The sequence below is a fragment of the Atta colombica genome, unplaced genomic scaffold (genome assembly GCF_001594045.1).
Source record: "Atta colombica isolate Treedump-2 unplaced genomic scaffold, Acol1.0 scaffold187, whole genome shotgun sequence".
Lineage (NCBI taxonomy): Eukaryota > Metazoa > Arthropoda > Insecta > Hymenoptera > Formicidae > Atta > Atta colombica.
Window position 1 is genome coordinate 244,817 of NW_017259279.1, and position 17,805 is coordinate 262,621.

General features: G+C 32.5%; 2 protein-coding genes across 4 annotated transcripts in view; both read left to right on the forward strand.

Moving 5' to 3' along the window:
• Positions 1-17,805, forward strand: part of LOC108686626 (disco-interacting protein 2) — a 46,833-nt gene that overhangs the window by 4,049 nt on the left and 24,979 nt on the right. For all 3 annotated transcript variants that reach the window (XM_018192041.1, XM_018192042.1, XM_018192043.1), the window contains exon 2: positions 13,834-13,905. In XM_018192041.1, coding sequence (XP_018047530.1) covers positions 13,834-13,905 — 72 coding nt within the window. The remainder of the gene's footprint in view (positions 1-13,833; positions 13,906-17,805) is intronic.
• LOC108686627 lies at positions 4,771-8,797 on the forward strand. The gene is made up of 2 exons (XM_018192044.1): positions 4,771-5,591; positions 7,844-8,797. The coding sequence occupies exons 1-2, from the start codon at positions 4,771-4,773 to the stop codon at positions 8,763-8,765; spliced, it is 1,743 nt and encodes a 580-aa protein (XP_018047533.1). The 3' UTR covers positions 8,766-8,797.

Sequence of the window (17,805 nt, forward strand, 5' to 3'; positions counted from 1 at the left end):
CACACACACACACACACACACACACACACGTATTGTATATGTGTATACATATAAACTGAAGTTAGCTGAATATCATTAGGAATGTTCCACTCAACATTCGCGTGTATCATTTCATTCTTGTTTAATATTTTATGATGAGAAGGAAATGATATTCGCGAGCATTACGTTAAGTGAAATATACCTTGGAGATTCAGGTTTAAATCGAGTTGGAATCGGGCATTAGATCATGTAGAACAATTTAAGAAGCATTGTTTTTGTTATGATATTTCTTTAACATATTAAATGTTGTATCAGTTACTGATGACATTGATGACTAACGACACAAAATTTAACATTCTTATATCAAAAATTGAAAAGCTTTAAGATTATAAAAAAGAAAATATAGCTGAATATGACGTAAACATAAATAAATTAAGTTCGGCACTTAACGTGTTGATATTTATTACGTGTTATCAAGTTTAATTAGTTTGCAATGCAGAAAATGAATGAACTATTTATCGAGTAAAATAAAAGATTTTATTTCGTAATTGTCATGTTATGACATTAGGCCAATTAGGGACAACGTATTCATCTCAATGATTACCGCGATCTTGTAGATAGTCACATAGCAATGTTGCTTAATTCTAAAGATTAGGGGAGACCGGGGCTAAATGGGCACTTTTTTCTTCAATTACAGTTTTTAATAACAAAGTAAACGATTTTAGTCAAATGATTATTATTATAGCGTTTTAGAGAGTAATTATAAGACTACAAGATAGCAATAAAAGTTTCAGTGTTTGCAACTTCATTTCATTCATATATACAAAAAAATAATGTGATTCGAAAATGAAATCTCAAAAATTACTTTTAACTTTATCGAAAACACGTTTGATTACCTAAACATAATAACAGCATTTAAACTAACCAAACTTCGTTGTAAACACACATGAGATGTCATGTACAATATAAATTGGGAAACTCATAAAATTTTTGCCATTCAAAATTCAAATGCTAACTTAATCCCGATCTCCTCTATTGTTAATTTGTTCGTTTATATCGTGCGGTTAGTCCTATACGATAGGTACTTTATTTAACCTACATACAGGATAAACACCTGTTGTACAGGCCGCGGCTTAAATGTACGGTGTAAACGTAACCATTCATGTCTATTGAGATAAAAAGCGTCGCTTATATTTGTAATTTTTTTAAAATTGAATCTTATATTTTGTTTATTATTTTTTGCTTCTCTGTTTTTTTTTTTTTTTTTTTTATTACTTCTTTCATATCGCTTTACCAATACGTCGCGTTCGTCCGATTTCGTCGTAATATAAAAGTTTAGTTTTTCTCTGCCTTATTATTATTTAAAGTATCAGTTATTTTTAAATCAGCATGAGACTTCGGAATACACACAACGACAATGTAATAAGTCCTTAATTAATCTTTTGCTTTTTTACCAAACATTTTGTTTTACTAGGCAGCAGGAGTGAGAGGAGAACAGGTTGATTACTACGATTTTGTCGCACGCGACACAGGTACAGCATCACCTTCATGGATTGTTTGTAAAATCAAGATCATCGGTTACTTGGGACTAATATCGAGTTATCTTGAAAATTCAGCATGTTGTGAGACACACTCCTTGTGTTTATCTGCTATTAATAATTTTTTAATTCTTCCACACCATTTTGATAATATATTTATGTATATATGTTTTTAATGATCTATTCTGCCACAAGACACGTAAGTTTCATAATCCTCGGTATGTGAGTACATAAGTATCATGATTCATGATTCTCTCTTTCTCTCTCTCTCTCTCTCTCTCTCTCTCTCTCTCTCTCTCTCTCAAAATTTTGGAGAATAGTATCATATTGTTAGAGAGAAGCATCCCATAAAACACTTTAACTATAGAACGTCCCATGACTTGCAATCTCAGTTATATTCTAAGATTTCACCATAATACTATTTGATTAATTAATATTATTTATAAAATAGTTGACACACTCTTTTAATATTTTATAATAAAATGTGGAATCATAGAGGAGAACCGCTCAGTTCGTAATTGCAAGAAGCCGAAGCCAAAGTATTTAACTTCACAAGACGATTGAGTATAAACATGTCTTAAATCTCATTCGTAAAAAGAGTCACCGATATTTATAGTAGTAGCCGATTTAAGCCGGTATTTAATATAATCAGTTCTTATTTCAAAACTATTTTAAGTAATGTCTCTGCTAGTGCGGTCCTCTGATTGGTTCGTGACACCTCAAGACAGAACTTGAGACGGTCTTGAATTTAAGAACCGACTATGAATATTGGCCTTTTAATCGATTCATAAATCGAAGCTTTTTTTCTCAAACGAAGTAATATTAAACAGCGATTCTTAATTCGCATCAATTTCAGGTGTTTTTTTTGTGATTAGATTCCATGAAACACATCGAGCGATTACTATCGACGCGAAATACACGAATCGGATTTCTAAAAAAGGGATATGATAGAAGGAAAGATTTGTAAGATCGAGATTTCGCGAATAACGTAGGGAAGGAAATTATAATTTAATGATTATTGATTGATATGCTCGCGGTTTTTAACGTCGCGGACTATAACAATCCTGTGAAGAAATTGCAGTCGATCCTCGTATAATCCCACTTTAAGAATCTTTCTTGTAAGGAGACAGGGAACAGAGTCAGGATCTCGAGTGTTGCGGTGGAGTTCGAGCAGTACGCGAGCGAGAGATCGCCTCGGCTCGGCAATGGATGCCGAAGGAGATGAAACGATCGAGAGTGGGATGCTGTGTGCGAAGAAGACAGGCGAGAGTGGACGGACGGCATGCCATCCCACTTCCATGTCCTTCTGTCTCTCTTTTACATTCTCTTCATCCACTCGTTTCTGTGCGTTCTCTCATCTACTCTTCCGTCTAGCGACTTTTACATGCGCGAGCCGGCTTCCCGTAGTATTCTCTCTCTCTCTCTCTCTCTCTCTCTCTCTCTCTCTCTCTCTCTCTCTCTCTCTCTCCTCCCTCTCTCTCCCCTCCCCCTCTCACTCACTCCCCCTCTCTCGTTTTCTGTCTCTGTCTCCGAACTCTCGCCGCGTGCAAGAGAATTGCCTTGAGTCGTGGAGAGTGCACAAAATGCCAGTAATTCGACGCGACTTGGAGTACGCGCCTCGACGGTGAAACGAAGCACCTTGTGAATTCGAACGCGCGAATTGTCGCGCGAATTTGAAGCGTGCTCATGATTTCATACGTAAGATCTTCCGAAATTTCTTGAAGAGAGTATTTTATTTTATATAAAGCGATTGCGTGGACTCAATGCGCGAGTAAATTATTTTGCATGTCTTGCGACGTGAATGAAGTTTTTGTTTTCCAATTAAGAGCGAGTAGAAAAGTGTATCAACGTGAATATCCGTAACAGTAACGACAGTGATTTTAAGCGATCCTCAGAGATTTATGTGTCTGGACGGGAGTGCTTCATTTTCGTCAATTGTCAATCATTTTAGTGAACATTGCTAAAATTTTGTAATAATCTGATAGTGCTAAGTGTATCTTTAGTGTGTTAAGAACGAATTACACATTTATGAATGAAGAAGAGTATATTTTAATGCGCAAATTTTCGTCGGTTGAATGGCAGAACTTTGGTTTAACATAATATATTTTTTCTTTTTTAACTAAGGAAAATAAAATCAAATTTGATAACAATTTTTATACATGAAACACAGATTCATTCAGAAAATTGTACTCAAATTATCGAGAGATTGTGTGGAGAACGATAGAGGAAAAGGATGTAAGACAAATGCTGTAATCGTTCGAGGGCGTAGAAAGTATCTGTTGAAGTTTCAAGATACTTTCGTGTTAAGTCATTGATCGAAATAGATTCGAAGGAAATCATAATTGATAAGATAAGAATTGATTAACAACAAAATAATAGCATGATCTAAAAAAATTGAGTATTACTGAAAAAATGATTATCAGTAATACGACAATATATTAAATGAAGATGTAAATATAGATAAACATATAAATTAAGAAAGTATATAAAATATTGAATATTACCTTGATAATCTGAAGTTATCAATTTAAGAGAATTACTTGAATTCAATAATTATAATAAGAAAAAATAATGTTCGTCGAACTTGTCTTGCTTGAGAAAAAAATCACTTTCTCGATACTGAGTGCATTAACTTTAAAGGCGCTCGTATAATTCGTACTGAATCTTTTCGTTTAGAATGATCATTCCGGTTGAACCCAGGACATGGAAGAAAAGGAAAGAGGAGGGCAATGAGGAAGAGGGAGGAGGAGTGGCAATGGTGGCGCAGCAACACGGCGTTGAAAAAGGAAAGCCACGCTGATCATCCACGACTGGAAGACCTCGACGTTGCACTTTAGCACAACGAAAAAGAACGAAAGAGAGAAAGAGGAAGGAAGGACGAGGAGAAGAATACGAATAGCAAAAGGGCAAGGAGGGCAAAAAGAAAAGAGAAACAAAGAATAAAAGAAATAAGAAGGAGAGACAAAAGAAAGCAAAGAACGAGGGGAAAGGAATCTAATTCCTAAATTCATTTTTATTTTCATAAATATTCCTTTTTATAAATCCAGGATTATCAAGATTTATTGACTTCACAAACTTTTCCATAGATTTTTGATTATATGGAATATTTGCATATATAGTTCTTTTATCTTGTATATAGACTTTTATGATTCGCGAGTGCATTCATTAATCTTTGCTAAGCAAATATCATTTAAAAATAGTATAAATTTGTAGCGATTCCACTTTCGTGAGTCAAAATTTGTCGCGTTGCCTCATGAGGCCTCTTACCTTTCAAAACCTGAGAAGGCTCGTTAGTCGCAAGAAGGACCGCAACGAACCTTCCTTCAAGCGTAGCGAGTCCTTCAAGAGAATTTCTATTAGGAAAAGTTATCTGGACCGGGGCAAACGACGGAATCGTTTTCAGAAAAATCTGGAACCTGTTGTTAATTCTTCCTCGCAACAAGTGACGAATGATAAAACTGTTAATCAGCAAATTAAGGAGCAAGAATTCAAGAAAGATCAAAAGCGTTCTCTCAGTCGCGACTCTATCACTTATGATGAATGGCTTCAAGGAGTCAGTTCTTCTTCCCGCGAAAAGCTTCACGAAGATCATCTCGAATCTCTTCAGCATCCTAAGCCAACGAAAACCACAAAATTTGTCAAATATACTGACACAGATTCAGTTATTGAAGATCTGAAAATTCTTGAGCTCGATGCTTCGCCTGTTTTGACACCTAAATCTAAATCCTTTGGAATCGTTACGGAGCTAGGTCGAGATCAGACAACCAATGGGCACGATACTTTTTGGATCCAAGAGTCTTCTGTAGAAGGATCGCTCAGTGTTAATATCAGTCTTGGCAGAATATGGAGAGATGCGGTGCCATTTCCGGTATCAGTTCCGCTATCGACTCCTTCTTATTCCTCTGTCTCGAATTCTTTAGTTCATCATTATCTGGATAGCGCTCTGAAGGAGAAGAAACCACAGCCAACTGTTACAAGAACGGTTTCAGCGCCAGAGAAGCCCGTTAGCAAGGAAACTTCGTCATCCTTCGGCTTCTCTCTTAGGATCGCCAGATTCGCTGATTTCAGGCCAGGGTGATTAGTTTTTCGATTAACAGTTGATCATTGAAGATGGATAAATGATAGAGTATATTTCTTTGATTGATTTACCTTTGTTAAATTCAAATCTTTGATTTTTTGTCGATAAGTCTTATTTTAAGTAATTAATTATAAATTCGAAAGATCTTCAGAAGTTTTGATCTTTCGTTGTTTTAAACGAGAAGGATCTGATTGCGTACATCGTTAATTAATCAGTTTAATACAAAATATTCTTATTCGTAATATGTACATAACTAAGAAATAACTACGCATCGAGAATACTATCAAGATGTAGGCTAACGGAGTCCACTCGTTCTAAACAACTAGATAAAGTGCGAATGTAATCTGTATTTAAGGTGGTTTTTTTTTTTTAGTAAATCGAAGTACAAATGTATAATTTCTTTATATAATAAAGTTAAAGCCACGAACTTGAAATAGTAAAATTTTAGGATAGGTTAATGATGAAATAAAAGAAAAAGGTATTGAAAATATAATTTTCAACATACAACTTAGTGACAGGTAAGAATTGGAGACGATTGTATGCAGTTAGTGCATTCTTCAAAGAAGAATGCACTAAGTGCATACAGAGTGTTTCATAAATGCATATCAATAGTTTAGAAATTGATACATTAAAATAAGTAAAAAAATGTTATATAAATATATGTTCTACATACTTTAGTTTTCAAGTGGATTAAAGAAAATGTTCGAAATGTTCGCCTTGTGCGTCAACACACGTTACTGTTACACATACTGTTTAGCACATCTCGATGTTATTTAATGTTTACAAATAATATCCATCAATAAATCGGACAGGATTTCAAGCAGTGGGTATCTTATGTTCATGAATTACTGTTCTATTAAATATGTTCTATTAAATATGTTCTATTAAATACGTTCTATTAAATACTGTTTTAAGGCTCGATTGTTCCATTTCTTTATTATTGTTTCATTACTTTCGATAAATTTGAACTCACTCTCTTATGTTCTATAGATATACTTTTTTATTCTTTTGTTTATTCAATAAGTAAATTACTATAATTTATCTAAAGATGGAAGAATCAGCGGCAAAATGATAATGTACATTTATGCTGAAATGACCGACGTGTATTTGATATACTTATGACTGTTCATGCATAATGGTACTCCGTCTCATTTTTATCTTGAAGTGAGAACATTCCTAAACAATGCCTTCACAAACCGAGATAGATAGGACGAGGCGAACTCATGGCCACTACGATCTCTGATCTCAGTCCATTAATTTTTGGGGCCATTTAAAATTTATTGTTATATTATTTTCAACGCCGGTAAATAATGCGGATAATCTGCGAGAAAGAATGAATTTGAGACTATTCGAAGAATAGTCTAGTATTTTTGAACAAGTGATGCTCAATGCTAAGACGTGAAGTAGCGTATGTGTTGACATATGAGATGAATACTTCGAATATTTTCTTTAATCTTTCATAACTTGAAAACTTGAAAGGTAATTCATATGACGTTTTTTATTTATTTTAGTGTATAGATTTACTTCCTGAAGTATGTGATGTTTATGAAACACCCTACAAATATTACCATACACTTCTCTAAATAAACATAATTATAATAATTTAAAAAATAACGATTGCAATAATCATACAAAAGTAATAAATCAACGATCATTCCGAAAAGATATTTAATGTTGAAATGGCAAAATATCGTATAATATAACTTCATTTGTTTTTGTGACATGAAACTTTTAATTTCATTATAGATTGGAATAAATTTTCCCTTTTTTTTTCAACTTTCTTTTTTACAAATTTTTCTTTATAAAAATCTTGCTTGCAATATACATTGTAATTTGATGGTGCAACATTGCTAAATCATCACAAAAACAAATTGTATAAGAAATCAACTTCTTTTTATTTCATCATTTTTGTATACTATTGTGTTTCGTACTATTTCATTAAGATATGCATGTAGTTTTATTATTATCTAAATTATGAAGATATTTATAATTTTCTCTCTCTTTAAATGGGCCTTGGTGAGGCATCCAAAATTTTCGGTTAAACTTTACTAAAGAACCACCTTAATATGTGAATATATAAAAAATAATAAAAATTAATTGTAGTCTTTATTAATAAAATTTTTCTTTGGTTGAATATATTAATGGAAAGATCTACATACTACTCATATTTTCGCAATGAATTTCACTGATTGAATCAAATATTGCGTTGTTCAAGAATTCGATTGCAATCGATATTGCTTGGCTTTAGGATGACGCGACATGGTCTTTTTCGCCGGAAAACACCAAAGCCATCGCCAAGTGTGAGCACGGAAGGTTACTTCAAACGAACGAGCGCGTCTAGACATTCTAGTTCTCGTCGCCGAAGTGGTAAGAGAACTTCTCAACGCGCTAATAAGAAGAATCAGAAACCTGCAGTTCGAATCAACAGTCCAGTATGGTTTATTCCACCCGAAAGACGTCGTTCGAGACGTCAACGTCGAGTCTGGCAAGAGATCAGATATTTCCCTGATGATGAGAGTCCAATCCTAGAGAGAATTAACGACTGGTCGTCGAACGTGTCAGACGATCAGTTTGACGATCAAAAGCTGTTGTTATCAGGTGATTTCAATGAGCGTCGGGAAGATGATGCCTTGAACTCGATTGTTTCATCGTCCTTTGGTTCTTTCTCGGCGACATCGTCTTCGTCGTCAGCTTGTCTGGTACAAAAAATCAGCGACTTTAACGAGGATAAGCTATTCTCTGAGGAGCTAAGGACCAATGGTCTTCTTGTGCGGGGAGCCACTTGGAAGCTTTCGGCGACAACGACAACAACAACGATGATGTCAACGCCAGCGAGAACGATCATTTCTGGAAATTATTTTGCCAGTAGTCAATTCCTTACCTTTCTAGCCAAGGACATTGTCAAAGAAAGGCCAAAAAACGAAAGTTTCAACACAAGTTACAAATGTCTCTCATCACCATCAAGCGACAGTGAAGACGATGATGTTGATCGCTTCAGTGATCGTAAAAGAAATTTTCCACGACAGCAGTATTTAAAAAGGCAAAAATCAGGATTTAGAAGGAGACCATTGCGTCGGAAGTCGCAATTGAGAAAAGCATCCGCTCAGCCGGTATTCCTCGTACGCAAGTGCTCATCCTTGAGGAAACATTCCAGTAAGATCCGAATATAGTTCTATAGATTGTTCAGGAAATGACAGTAATAGCCAAGGATGTCAGATTCTTTAAATCTTAGATCGCTATTTTATTATTACAAAATAGCGCAAAAGTACCAATGTCCCAAATATTACTTTGTAAGAAGAAAAGAGTGAATCTAAAAAAAAAAAAGTTTTTAATATGATTGCCCTAAGTTTCCACAAATTTACAGGCCAATATTTAGGTCGGTATTTATAATCTGTTCTTATTTTAAAATCGTTCTAATTAATATCTTAAGAATACGGCTCTATAATTTATGCCATCTTAAGATTGTACTTAAAATAAGAACGGACTGTGAATATCGATCCTACTACTAGATTGATCACTTCGTCACTATGATACCAAGTAATATTTTTGATGGGTTGCCATTTGTTGGTCTACATTTGTTACTCACACATAAGAGTTGGCCAAGTTGTACGATGGTTAAATCGTATTTTCTTAAACGAATCGTTTTTTTTTTTTCTGTGACAACACAGATGTGACGCTAGCAATATTGTTTAAGTATTGTCGTTTTTATTTTGTTTTCGAAACATCTGTTTACGTTTAAAATTAATTTTTTTTCATGTAAGTTTTCATACAATTTACCTAAGATATAGTGAGCACAAGGCGAATAATTGAAGCTTGGTGTAGACACACGCGCACGCGCACATACATATATACACACACACTACTATAATTAGTATTTAAATTCTTTTCATGTACAACATTAAATTAACAATATATTTGTGGGTTATGTTGCTGATAAATTTGTCAAAATAGAGAAAGTTGGGTAAACCGTATTTCTCTTTAGTTTATATTGTACTTACACATTTAAAATAAAATAATATATTGAAATTGTGAGTAGTTGAATAATATTTGTCGCTAGTCTTTATATTGTATTTATATTTAAGATAAAATAACATTTTAAGATTAAATAATTGAATAATCCTTTATAATTATTAAATTTTGATATTTGTGATAAAAAAAAGTACGTTTGTATCTTTTTAAGATAATTTATTATAAATTATTTATAGATATTATTTGTTGAATTAAAAAAAAATTAGATCTTTCTTGGCAGATTCAAAATGATGGACGAAAATGCTGAAAGTATTCCGATTTATTCAAAGTATTCGATATATTCGAAAATTTGATATTGAGAGATTGTTAGAGCTGCTGATTTTGAATGCAATCTCAAATTTTGAAAATTAAAAACGGTGAGATCAGATAGAGCGGGCCAATGCAAAAGTAGTCAGGATTATCACAGACAAAATCGAGAAAAGTCAGGGGAAAGAGTAAAAAAGTCTGGAATTTCGAAATTTGCTCACAATTTGCTTAAACTACTTTTCCAAGTAGTTGTTGTAATTTTTTAAATATTATACCTAACGTTTATAATCAAATATTATACATTTATAGTATAAATAGAAAAGTTAGGGAATTTCAAAATTCATTTTCTGTGGCAACTCTGATTAATACATATTGACTTATATTTTTTTGTAAATTTTTTTGGCTCGCTGGACACGTATTTATATAGATTTCATTTTCCACATTTCACTTTTTACTTTTCACTCGTCGAGATTTCATGTGTAACTTTTCATGCATAGCGATTATGTAGTTTACCCTGACATTATTTTTATATATACACATGTATAATTTTTCTTCATCAATATAATATTAACAATCTTATTCTTTTTCTTCTTCTTATCTACAATCACGGCATTGGACACTTCTAATTCCGAAGTACATTTATTAATTCCCTAGATTTTCTTCTTTTCATTCGTTTCAAGATAAGGCGGAAAAGTTCACGTGAACAATTTTACATTTTCACAGTTTGGAGAGTTATATACGATCCCATGGAATCGTACATGATCATTGAATTCACGTGAAACTTTTCACTTTTCACGTTTCCGTCCCAGGGAAAAAGTGATCGCTCTCAAGAATTACAAAATTTAAAATGGCAGATCGGATATGACAACATTCATGAACTTGTACACCTGTAACCTACGGATTCGTTCATAATTGTTAGAGTCCACCATGTGAAAGTTATAGTACTTTTTTTAGACTCTTCTAAGATGCTTTATATGAGTCCCCTTATCTCTCATTTGCTGTGTTTTTCTTGCGGGAATGTGTTGAAAAAGTAAATTATTTTTGCGTTAGTAAATTTTTGTCGCTTTTCTGCGGTGCTGATTGATTCTTTCTCTGCGCTTACTTCGTCATCGTAGAATTAGCAAGTGATTTGTGTAGAAGATTATCGATGAAATTTATTCTTAATAAGTAAAAAAGATAAAAATTAATTTAAATAGCGCGCGCGAAACACGCTGTGATTTTTATTACAATAAAAAATGATATATAATTCAAATCTAACTAATAGAAAATTATATTTCTACATAACATAACTTCTACATTTAAATAATCTTATGGAAAGTACTATAACAGAGAAAATAATAATTATAAATTAACAACCGTATTTTAATAAGGTTTATTATACTATTTTCTTTAAGATTGTTAAATGTAGGAGTTAGCAAGTTAGAAATATAATTTTATTAAATGCATCTTTTTCTTTTGACCTGGATATATGGACATTAATAAATTTTTTTTAATTACACGGAAATTATGCGTATCGCGGGTTATTTCCGTGTCCAAATCCATTCTTAGAATGCCAACGTTTCGTGAACATTGCAGTTTATGTCATTAGAGCGAGGAGCAATCTGATACTGTTTCTTCCAGTGATTCCTTTTATATGTTATTATTTTTTAAGATGGGGGAGAGGGATAAAGGAAAGAGAGTGGAGATGTGGGCGAGAATATCAATTATCAATTATGTAAGAAATTATATAAAAATATTTCGTACTATACGTAATGATATTCCGTAATAAAAGCTGACATTAATCCTAATAATATAATTTAAATTAAACAATTACATGTGAAGCTTAAAAGTGAAATCTCTTTATATATTTATTAATTTATTATTTATTGTAAAATTGAAATGCTTTATCATTGTATGCAAAATTGCCTAACTGTTAAAATTTGGTTTCCTATTATAAAACGTTATTAACTTATAAAACTATTAATGTTTTACAATAAGAAACTGAATTTCAGCAGTTAAACATTTTGCCATCATTGTCTCAATTATATTAATATTTAACAAACGAGTTAATGTACAAGGCGCAATATTCATCCCTCGCCATTTTCAGACACTATCAATTTTAATCGTTTATAATTTGAAAAAAACTATTGTAGTCTGGACTTTTTTATATGAAAGATTTTTATCTTAAAATGTTCCATAGAATCTTAGCGAAAGAGCATCCCAGCATTTTAAGACATTCTCTATATGAATCGTTAATGTATATTCAAGGATGGGAAATGAGTAACACTCTTATTTTTATTATTACTTTTTATAATTACAATTACTGTTCAGGGATATAAGTTACCGATATCTGATCGCGCTAAATTTTACAGAAATTACTTTTTTGTGGATTAGAACCATTCTAGGAAGTGAAAGAATTCGAAACATCGAAAAATAAGAAATACACATATTTATATATAATTATATGAGTTAGACACCATTATATAAAATTATATGGTAAATGTATATTTTAGGTTACACACATCACCAATTTGAATGTCCTTCAGATATATTATATGGGAGAATGTCCTAAGTGATTTTCTATAAGAATTAAGTGGGGGACAGCATTCATTTAGACGATGTAACAAATAAAAGTTTCATAATAAAATTTGTATAAAGATGTTCATTTTATCATTTTTTCGCGTGGAAAGTTGTACGCTTTTTGGCAGGGGAAGGGGAGGGGGGGAGTAGATCTTGCTTTGCGTGATTGTATCGTTTTACGTGAATTTTCGATTTTCCATGCAAAACGAAGTCTATCCCATCTCCTCTCTGCTTAGGGACGTTCAAGTTTTTACGTGAAGTAAAGCAATGTTATCCCTTGCATATTTTTAATTTATCATATCTCTTAAACCAATGCCATTCTCCACTTAATTCTTGTGGAGAAGAATCACTCAGGACGCAGCTCTTTCCTACAACATAGTTTAAAGACATTCAAATCAGAGAGGTGTAACCTAAAATAAACATTTTAAAATATACATTTGATTATGAAAAATTGTTTACCAGATATATAATAATAGATTACATACAAATAACATTTTATAAAAATAGAAACTAGGTGAGTAAATAATTACAATAATGTAAATAATTAATAAAACAATAATTCAAATATTAATATTAAACGAAACAATTTTTTCTGGCATAATGAAAATAAAATATTTTTCTATCATTTTCTATAATTAATATGTTGCAACAAGATCCCGCCAACGGCCAAAACTGTAGATATAGTATCTCTCTGTTACACACTAAATTTCGTTAGAATCTTCGTATAATACACATATGCGAAAAAAACGGTTCATTTAATACTGATATTTCAGTGTCGTACGAACTTTTTAAGCCTATTGATTGGCTGCAGAACGAAGAAATCCTAGAATCTCTCTGTCCCGCATCCAATCAACAGGCTTGAAAAGCTTTGCCGACATGTTCACTGCTGCTTATAGTAAACAATTCTCTGCGCGTTTAGTTATCTACGAGAGTGAGTGGTCTTATCTTACTCTGTTGTATTTAACAGAAGAACTTGCTATTCGGCGATCTTTAGAAATTAATATCTCGTTATTTCTATTGCGTCGTTTCTATTGCGAAAATTGCAAAATGTTAGATAACTTTTTCATTTTCAGTTTAATTCGCTCATAAGAGAATCTTGTTATTCTGAGGCATCCTGTATATTGCTCCTACTATCCCATCTTTAGTTTTATTTATATTCTTGTTCCTAGTTTAAATAGGTATCATTTTTAATTATTTTTATTTAAATAAACAAATGCAATAACGGAAATAATAATAGAATGTTTTCTAGAGAACAATTCAATAAAATTAATATCCTACTTTATAAACTGCAACTATGATACGTTACTCGCGATATTATAAGATGATCTGAAATAATATTAAATGCGTGGCTATAAATTATTTCTTGGGTTAAGTTATCAATTAAGTTGTTTTCCGCTGTTGCAGGAGATATTACACAAAAGGGTTATGAAAAGAAACGGACGCGTCTACTTCAGCAATACGCTTCGAAGCAGATAGGTAAGTGTTTCGCTTTTCATTAAAATTCTTGCAAGTAAACAGCGGGAGATATCATCGCATTATTCGCAATATACGGTACGAAGCGGAAAAGTCAGCGAAGTGAAAATATTATCGCCCTACATATTCAGTCATACTATATATTTCGCATTAAGTATTACATTTTTCAAAGCAAGATATGTAGATAAAGGTTTCAATATTTTGTTAAAAACGCTTCTTTTTAATTTTCTTGATGAAGTCCTATTAATTATAGATTGTAACATTTGATCTACAAGAAAAAAATGTAAATCTTTTTATTTTACAATTAGGTGATACTTATCTCTCTCGTCGCAATGTTGCATCATTGAGACGAAATGAGTTTGCAATATCAATCACGTTCTGATTCTCAAGAAACACGTGCTTCATTGTATACACAATAGTAAATGCAATCTGTATAAAAGGAAGGGACAAGACGCAATCTTCGCGGCATGCGTCACTTTAACATTCTGCATTTTATAACTGCAACGTATAATTGCTCTTGGTTGCGTCATGCGAGACGCACAGAACGCGGATTGAGAGAATCAAAAGAAAATTGCATTTAACAAAAAGAATAATGCGCAGCTTCGTGAGATATTACTTCTATTTAATTTACAGGACGTTCGCCACTTCAAATGAGTTTATTTTGTACTATATAAAAATCATATGGGAACAAATTTCAACAGTATTTCCGCATCGCAGATGCGAGGTGTAAAACTCCATCTTACATAAGATACAGAACGCGAATCGTAGGTTGTATGATTAGAAACTAATTTAACGTATTTTAATTATAATTGCAGGACACAGAACTCAGACAGCATACAATATTCATTGGATGTTCAAATCTGGTTTTTATTTAGTACGAACGTTCATGGATAATGAATATTTTTAAAATGTACGTTATTCCATATACTAAGAATATTAACATTTGGATGTTTTAAAAATATCTGTCTTATGTATTTGCACCTCTAAATTTTCCATTGTAGAATAGTTATTATGAAATAGCATTTAAAAGAAGATCTGTGATCATAATGTGATTTAGAATGAAGTCAAGGTTGAAGTGAAATTATGGCTCTACTCCATGGATACATTTTCTTATAACATTGGTATAAAAAAAAACTGATGTCATAGTTACGAAAAGTGCTTAAATGTCAATAGTGACTATGTTGAGAAGTGACTTAGGAATCATGTTAATAATATAAAAAAGTGGTATAATTGTTTTATTTTTTTATTTTCTTTCACTACAATAGGAAGCTTAATATTTGATTGTCCCTCGTATATTAAATTTCTTACCTTTTTTAATCAAAATTGCTTTTAATGCTACAGAAATTTAATTTTTAATGCTTTTTAAATACTTATGTTTTAGTTATATAATAATAATAATATCAATATTTTAAATAAAATATAAATTGCATATTGGATATAAATAAGTTAAAATTACATAAAAACAATTAACACTAAAGTCATGTTCTGATATACTACTAGTATTGAAAATCTATAGTTCAAAATACGTACACTATAGATTTTCATTGTTAGCAGAGTATATCGGAACACACAGCCTAAGTATATTTAAAATCCCTATACAGTTTGGTAATGCCCATAAAATGTCGCATATAGATATAAAATATGTATATGCCGAAATGTATGTATGTGTGTGTTGGTGTGAATGTATGTGCATTCTCGCTATATTGGTGGCGTCATTGTATGGGCATCTCTATCAAAAGATGTCTAGGCATTTGCCAGAGACATCATTACTCTACGTAAAGGGACCTTAAGTATACTTACCTACTTGTATAAATTTAAACAAATAAAATAATAGCTGTCTTCTTTCTTTACTTATAGATACAATTGAATATAATTAATTGAATTCAAAATTCCAATCTCATTCAATTGCTTGGTGAGCAGACTATCTCCTTTATCTGCCAGAATTCACAATATTTGAAATAAGTTCAATTTTAGTACGTTGTATATCTAAAAAAGATGTAAGATCTAAAAAAGATTCATTTGAGATGTCCAAAAGAATAACACTGTACGTATCTTTAAAACATTCTAAAAATATTCGAGGCTCTAATTCAGATGTTTAAAATACGTACGAAATGTCCAATATGCATTTTTAAAATATCATTGTGCTGTCTGGGAACACAAGACGCAGAAAATTAGGTGAATTCCAATTTTCGCGTCCTGCGTTCTATCGTATTACAACCTACGATCTATTACAATCTGAAATACGTTTTACTTGCGACGTGTGACCTGCGTTCTGCGTCTTATATATAAGGATCGTTTGAAAAGTTTTGAGCCTAATATAGAAACAAATATTTTTTTTAGTTAAATTTAAAAAGTTTTATTTTTCAACATAATCTTCTTTTAAATTGATACATTTTTCTCAGCGATGTTCCTACTCTTTTAACCCATTCAAATACAGTTAGCGTATTCTCTTACTCTGCAAAATAGGCTTTTACGAATGCGATGACCTGCTCGTTCGATGAAAATTTATCCTTCGAGCCAAACTTTAAGCTTAATAAAAAAAAGTTGCTGGGGACCAGATCTGGTGAATACGGTGGGTGATCAATCAATTCGAATCGCAATTCGTGAATTTTTACTATAGCAACGTAGAAGTGTGAGACGATGCATTACCTTGATGGAACAGCACTTTCTTTTTCTTCAAATGCATCCATTTTTTCACAATTACTGCCTTCAGAGCTTATCAATTAATAATGCATAGTACCTCGTTATTGTATTATCTTGTTCAAGATAGTCGGTGAATACAATGATTATTCTAAAAAATAGCCGCCATCATCTTCTTGATCGATGAAACCGTCTTCGCCTTTTTCGAAACAGGTTCACCCTTCGCAATCCACTGTTTGGCTGTTCCTTTGTCTCAGGAGTGAAGTGTAGATCCACATTTCATCAACATTTATTAATCGAAACAAAAATTCTGACTCGTTTTGCTTAAATCACTCCAATGGAGCCTTGGAAATGTTCATTCGAATGTGTTTTTGATCCACAGTGAGCAAGCGCGGCATTCAACGCGGGGTTAGCTTACGCATGCCTAATTCTTCAGTCAATATGATAAACACATTCTTTCGATATGCTCACAAACTTTGCTATCTTTCTAATCTTGATTCAATAGTTGACCATTTGGTGAACTTTTTCGATGTTATCGATGGTGATTGCAGTTGTTGGCCGTCCCGAACGCTCATTATCAGCTAAACTGGTACGAGCATGTTTAAAATCTTTCCGTTTTTTCACGATGACAAATGATGACAGAGTTCCCCTAAACAGCGTCCAACTCGGCTTTAATTTGCGCAAGCATTGCCTTTCAAATGCAACAATCACGGCGCGATATTCGATATTTCGATTTTTTCTATTTTTACAAAAACATTGACATCAACTGACACAAATGACTGTCAAACAATTAAGCGTCCAAAATGGCTACAATTTTCACAGATATTTTTCAAAGTATGTACGATCGTAGAATGATTTTTACGCACTTTATGTTGAGAGAGAGAGGGGGGGGGGCTCAAAAACTTTGCAAATGACATGATCGGGCTTAATGCGAATCATATCCGAGTTCGCCAACCGTTACTATCACAATTGTCGCAATTGTTTACGCGAGACTTTGTCTTATCGTCGCAAATTACTGGAGACATAGAATTGCATCGTTTTCACACGTTATTTGCTGGTCCGCGCAAGCTGCATTCCGTGAACGCGTTCTTTCTTCGCGATGCCCCATTGCCTTTATTAATTTAATTCTTTCACGATCTTTTTCCCATTTTAATAATGAAATTAAAATGTGAAATTATAACAAAAATATAAAAATAATTTCAGAAGTTTATTTAAACATTCTCGAAAAAAATTTTTTATGTATAATTACATATTATTATATAT

Excerpts from the sequence above, each read along its gene's own strand:
- LOC108686627 (XM_018192044.1), top strand. The coding sequence starts at position 4,771 with ATGAGGCCTCTTACCTTTCAAAACCTGAGAAGGCTCGTTAGTCGCAAG. Across the intron at positions 5,592-7,843 it reads TTCGCTGATTTCAGGCCAGG|GATGACGCGACATGGTCTTT; the intron begins GTGATTAGTTTT and ends GCTTGGCTTTAG.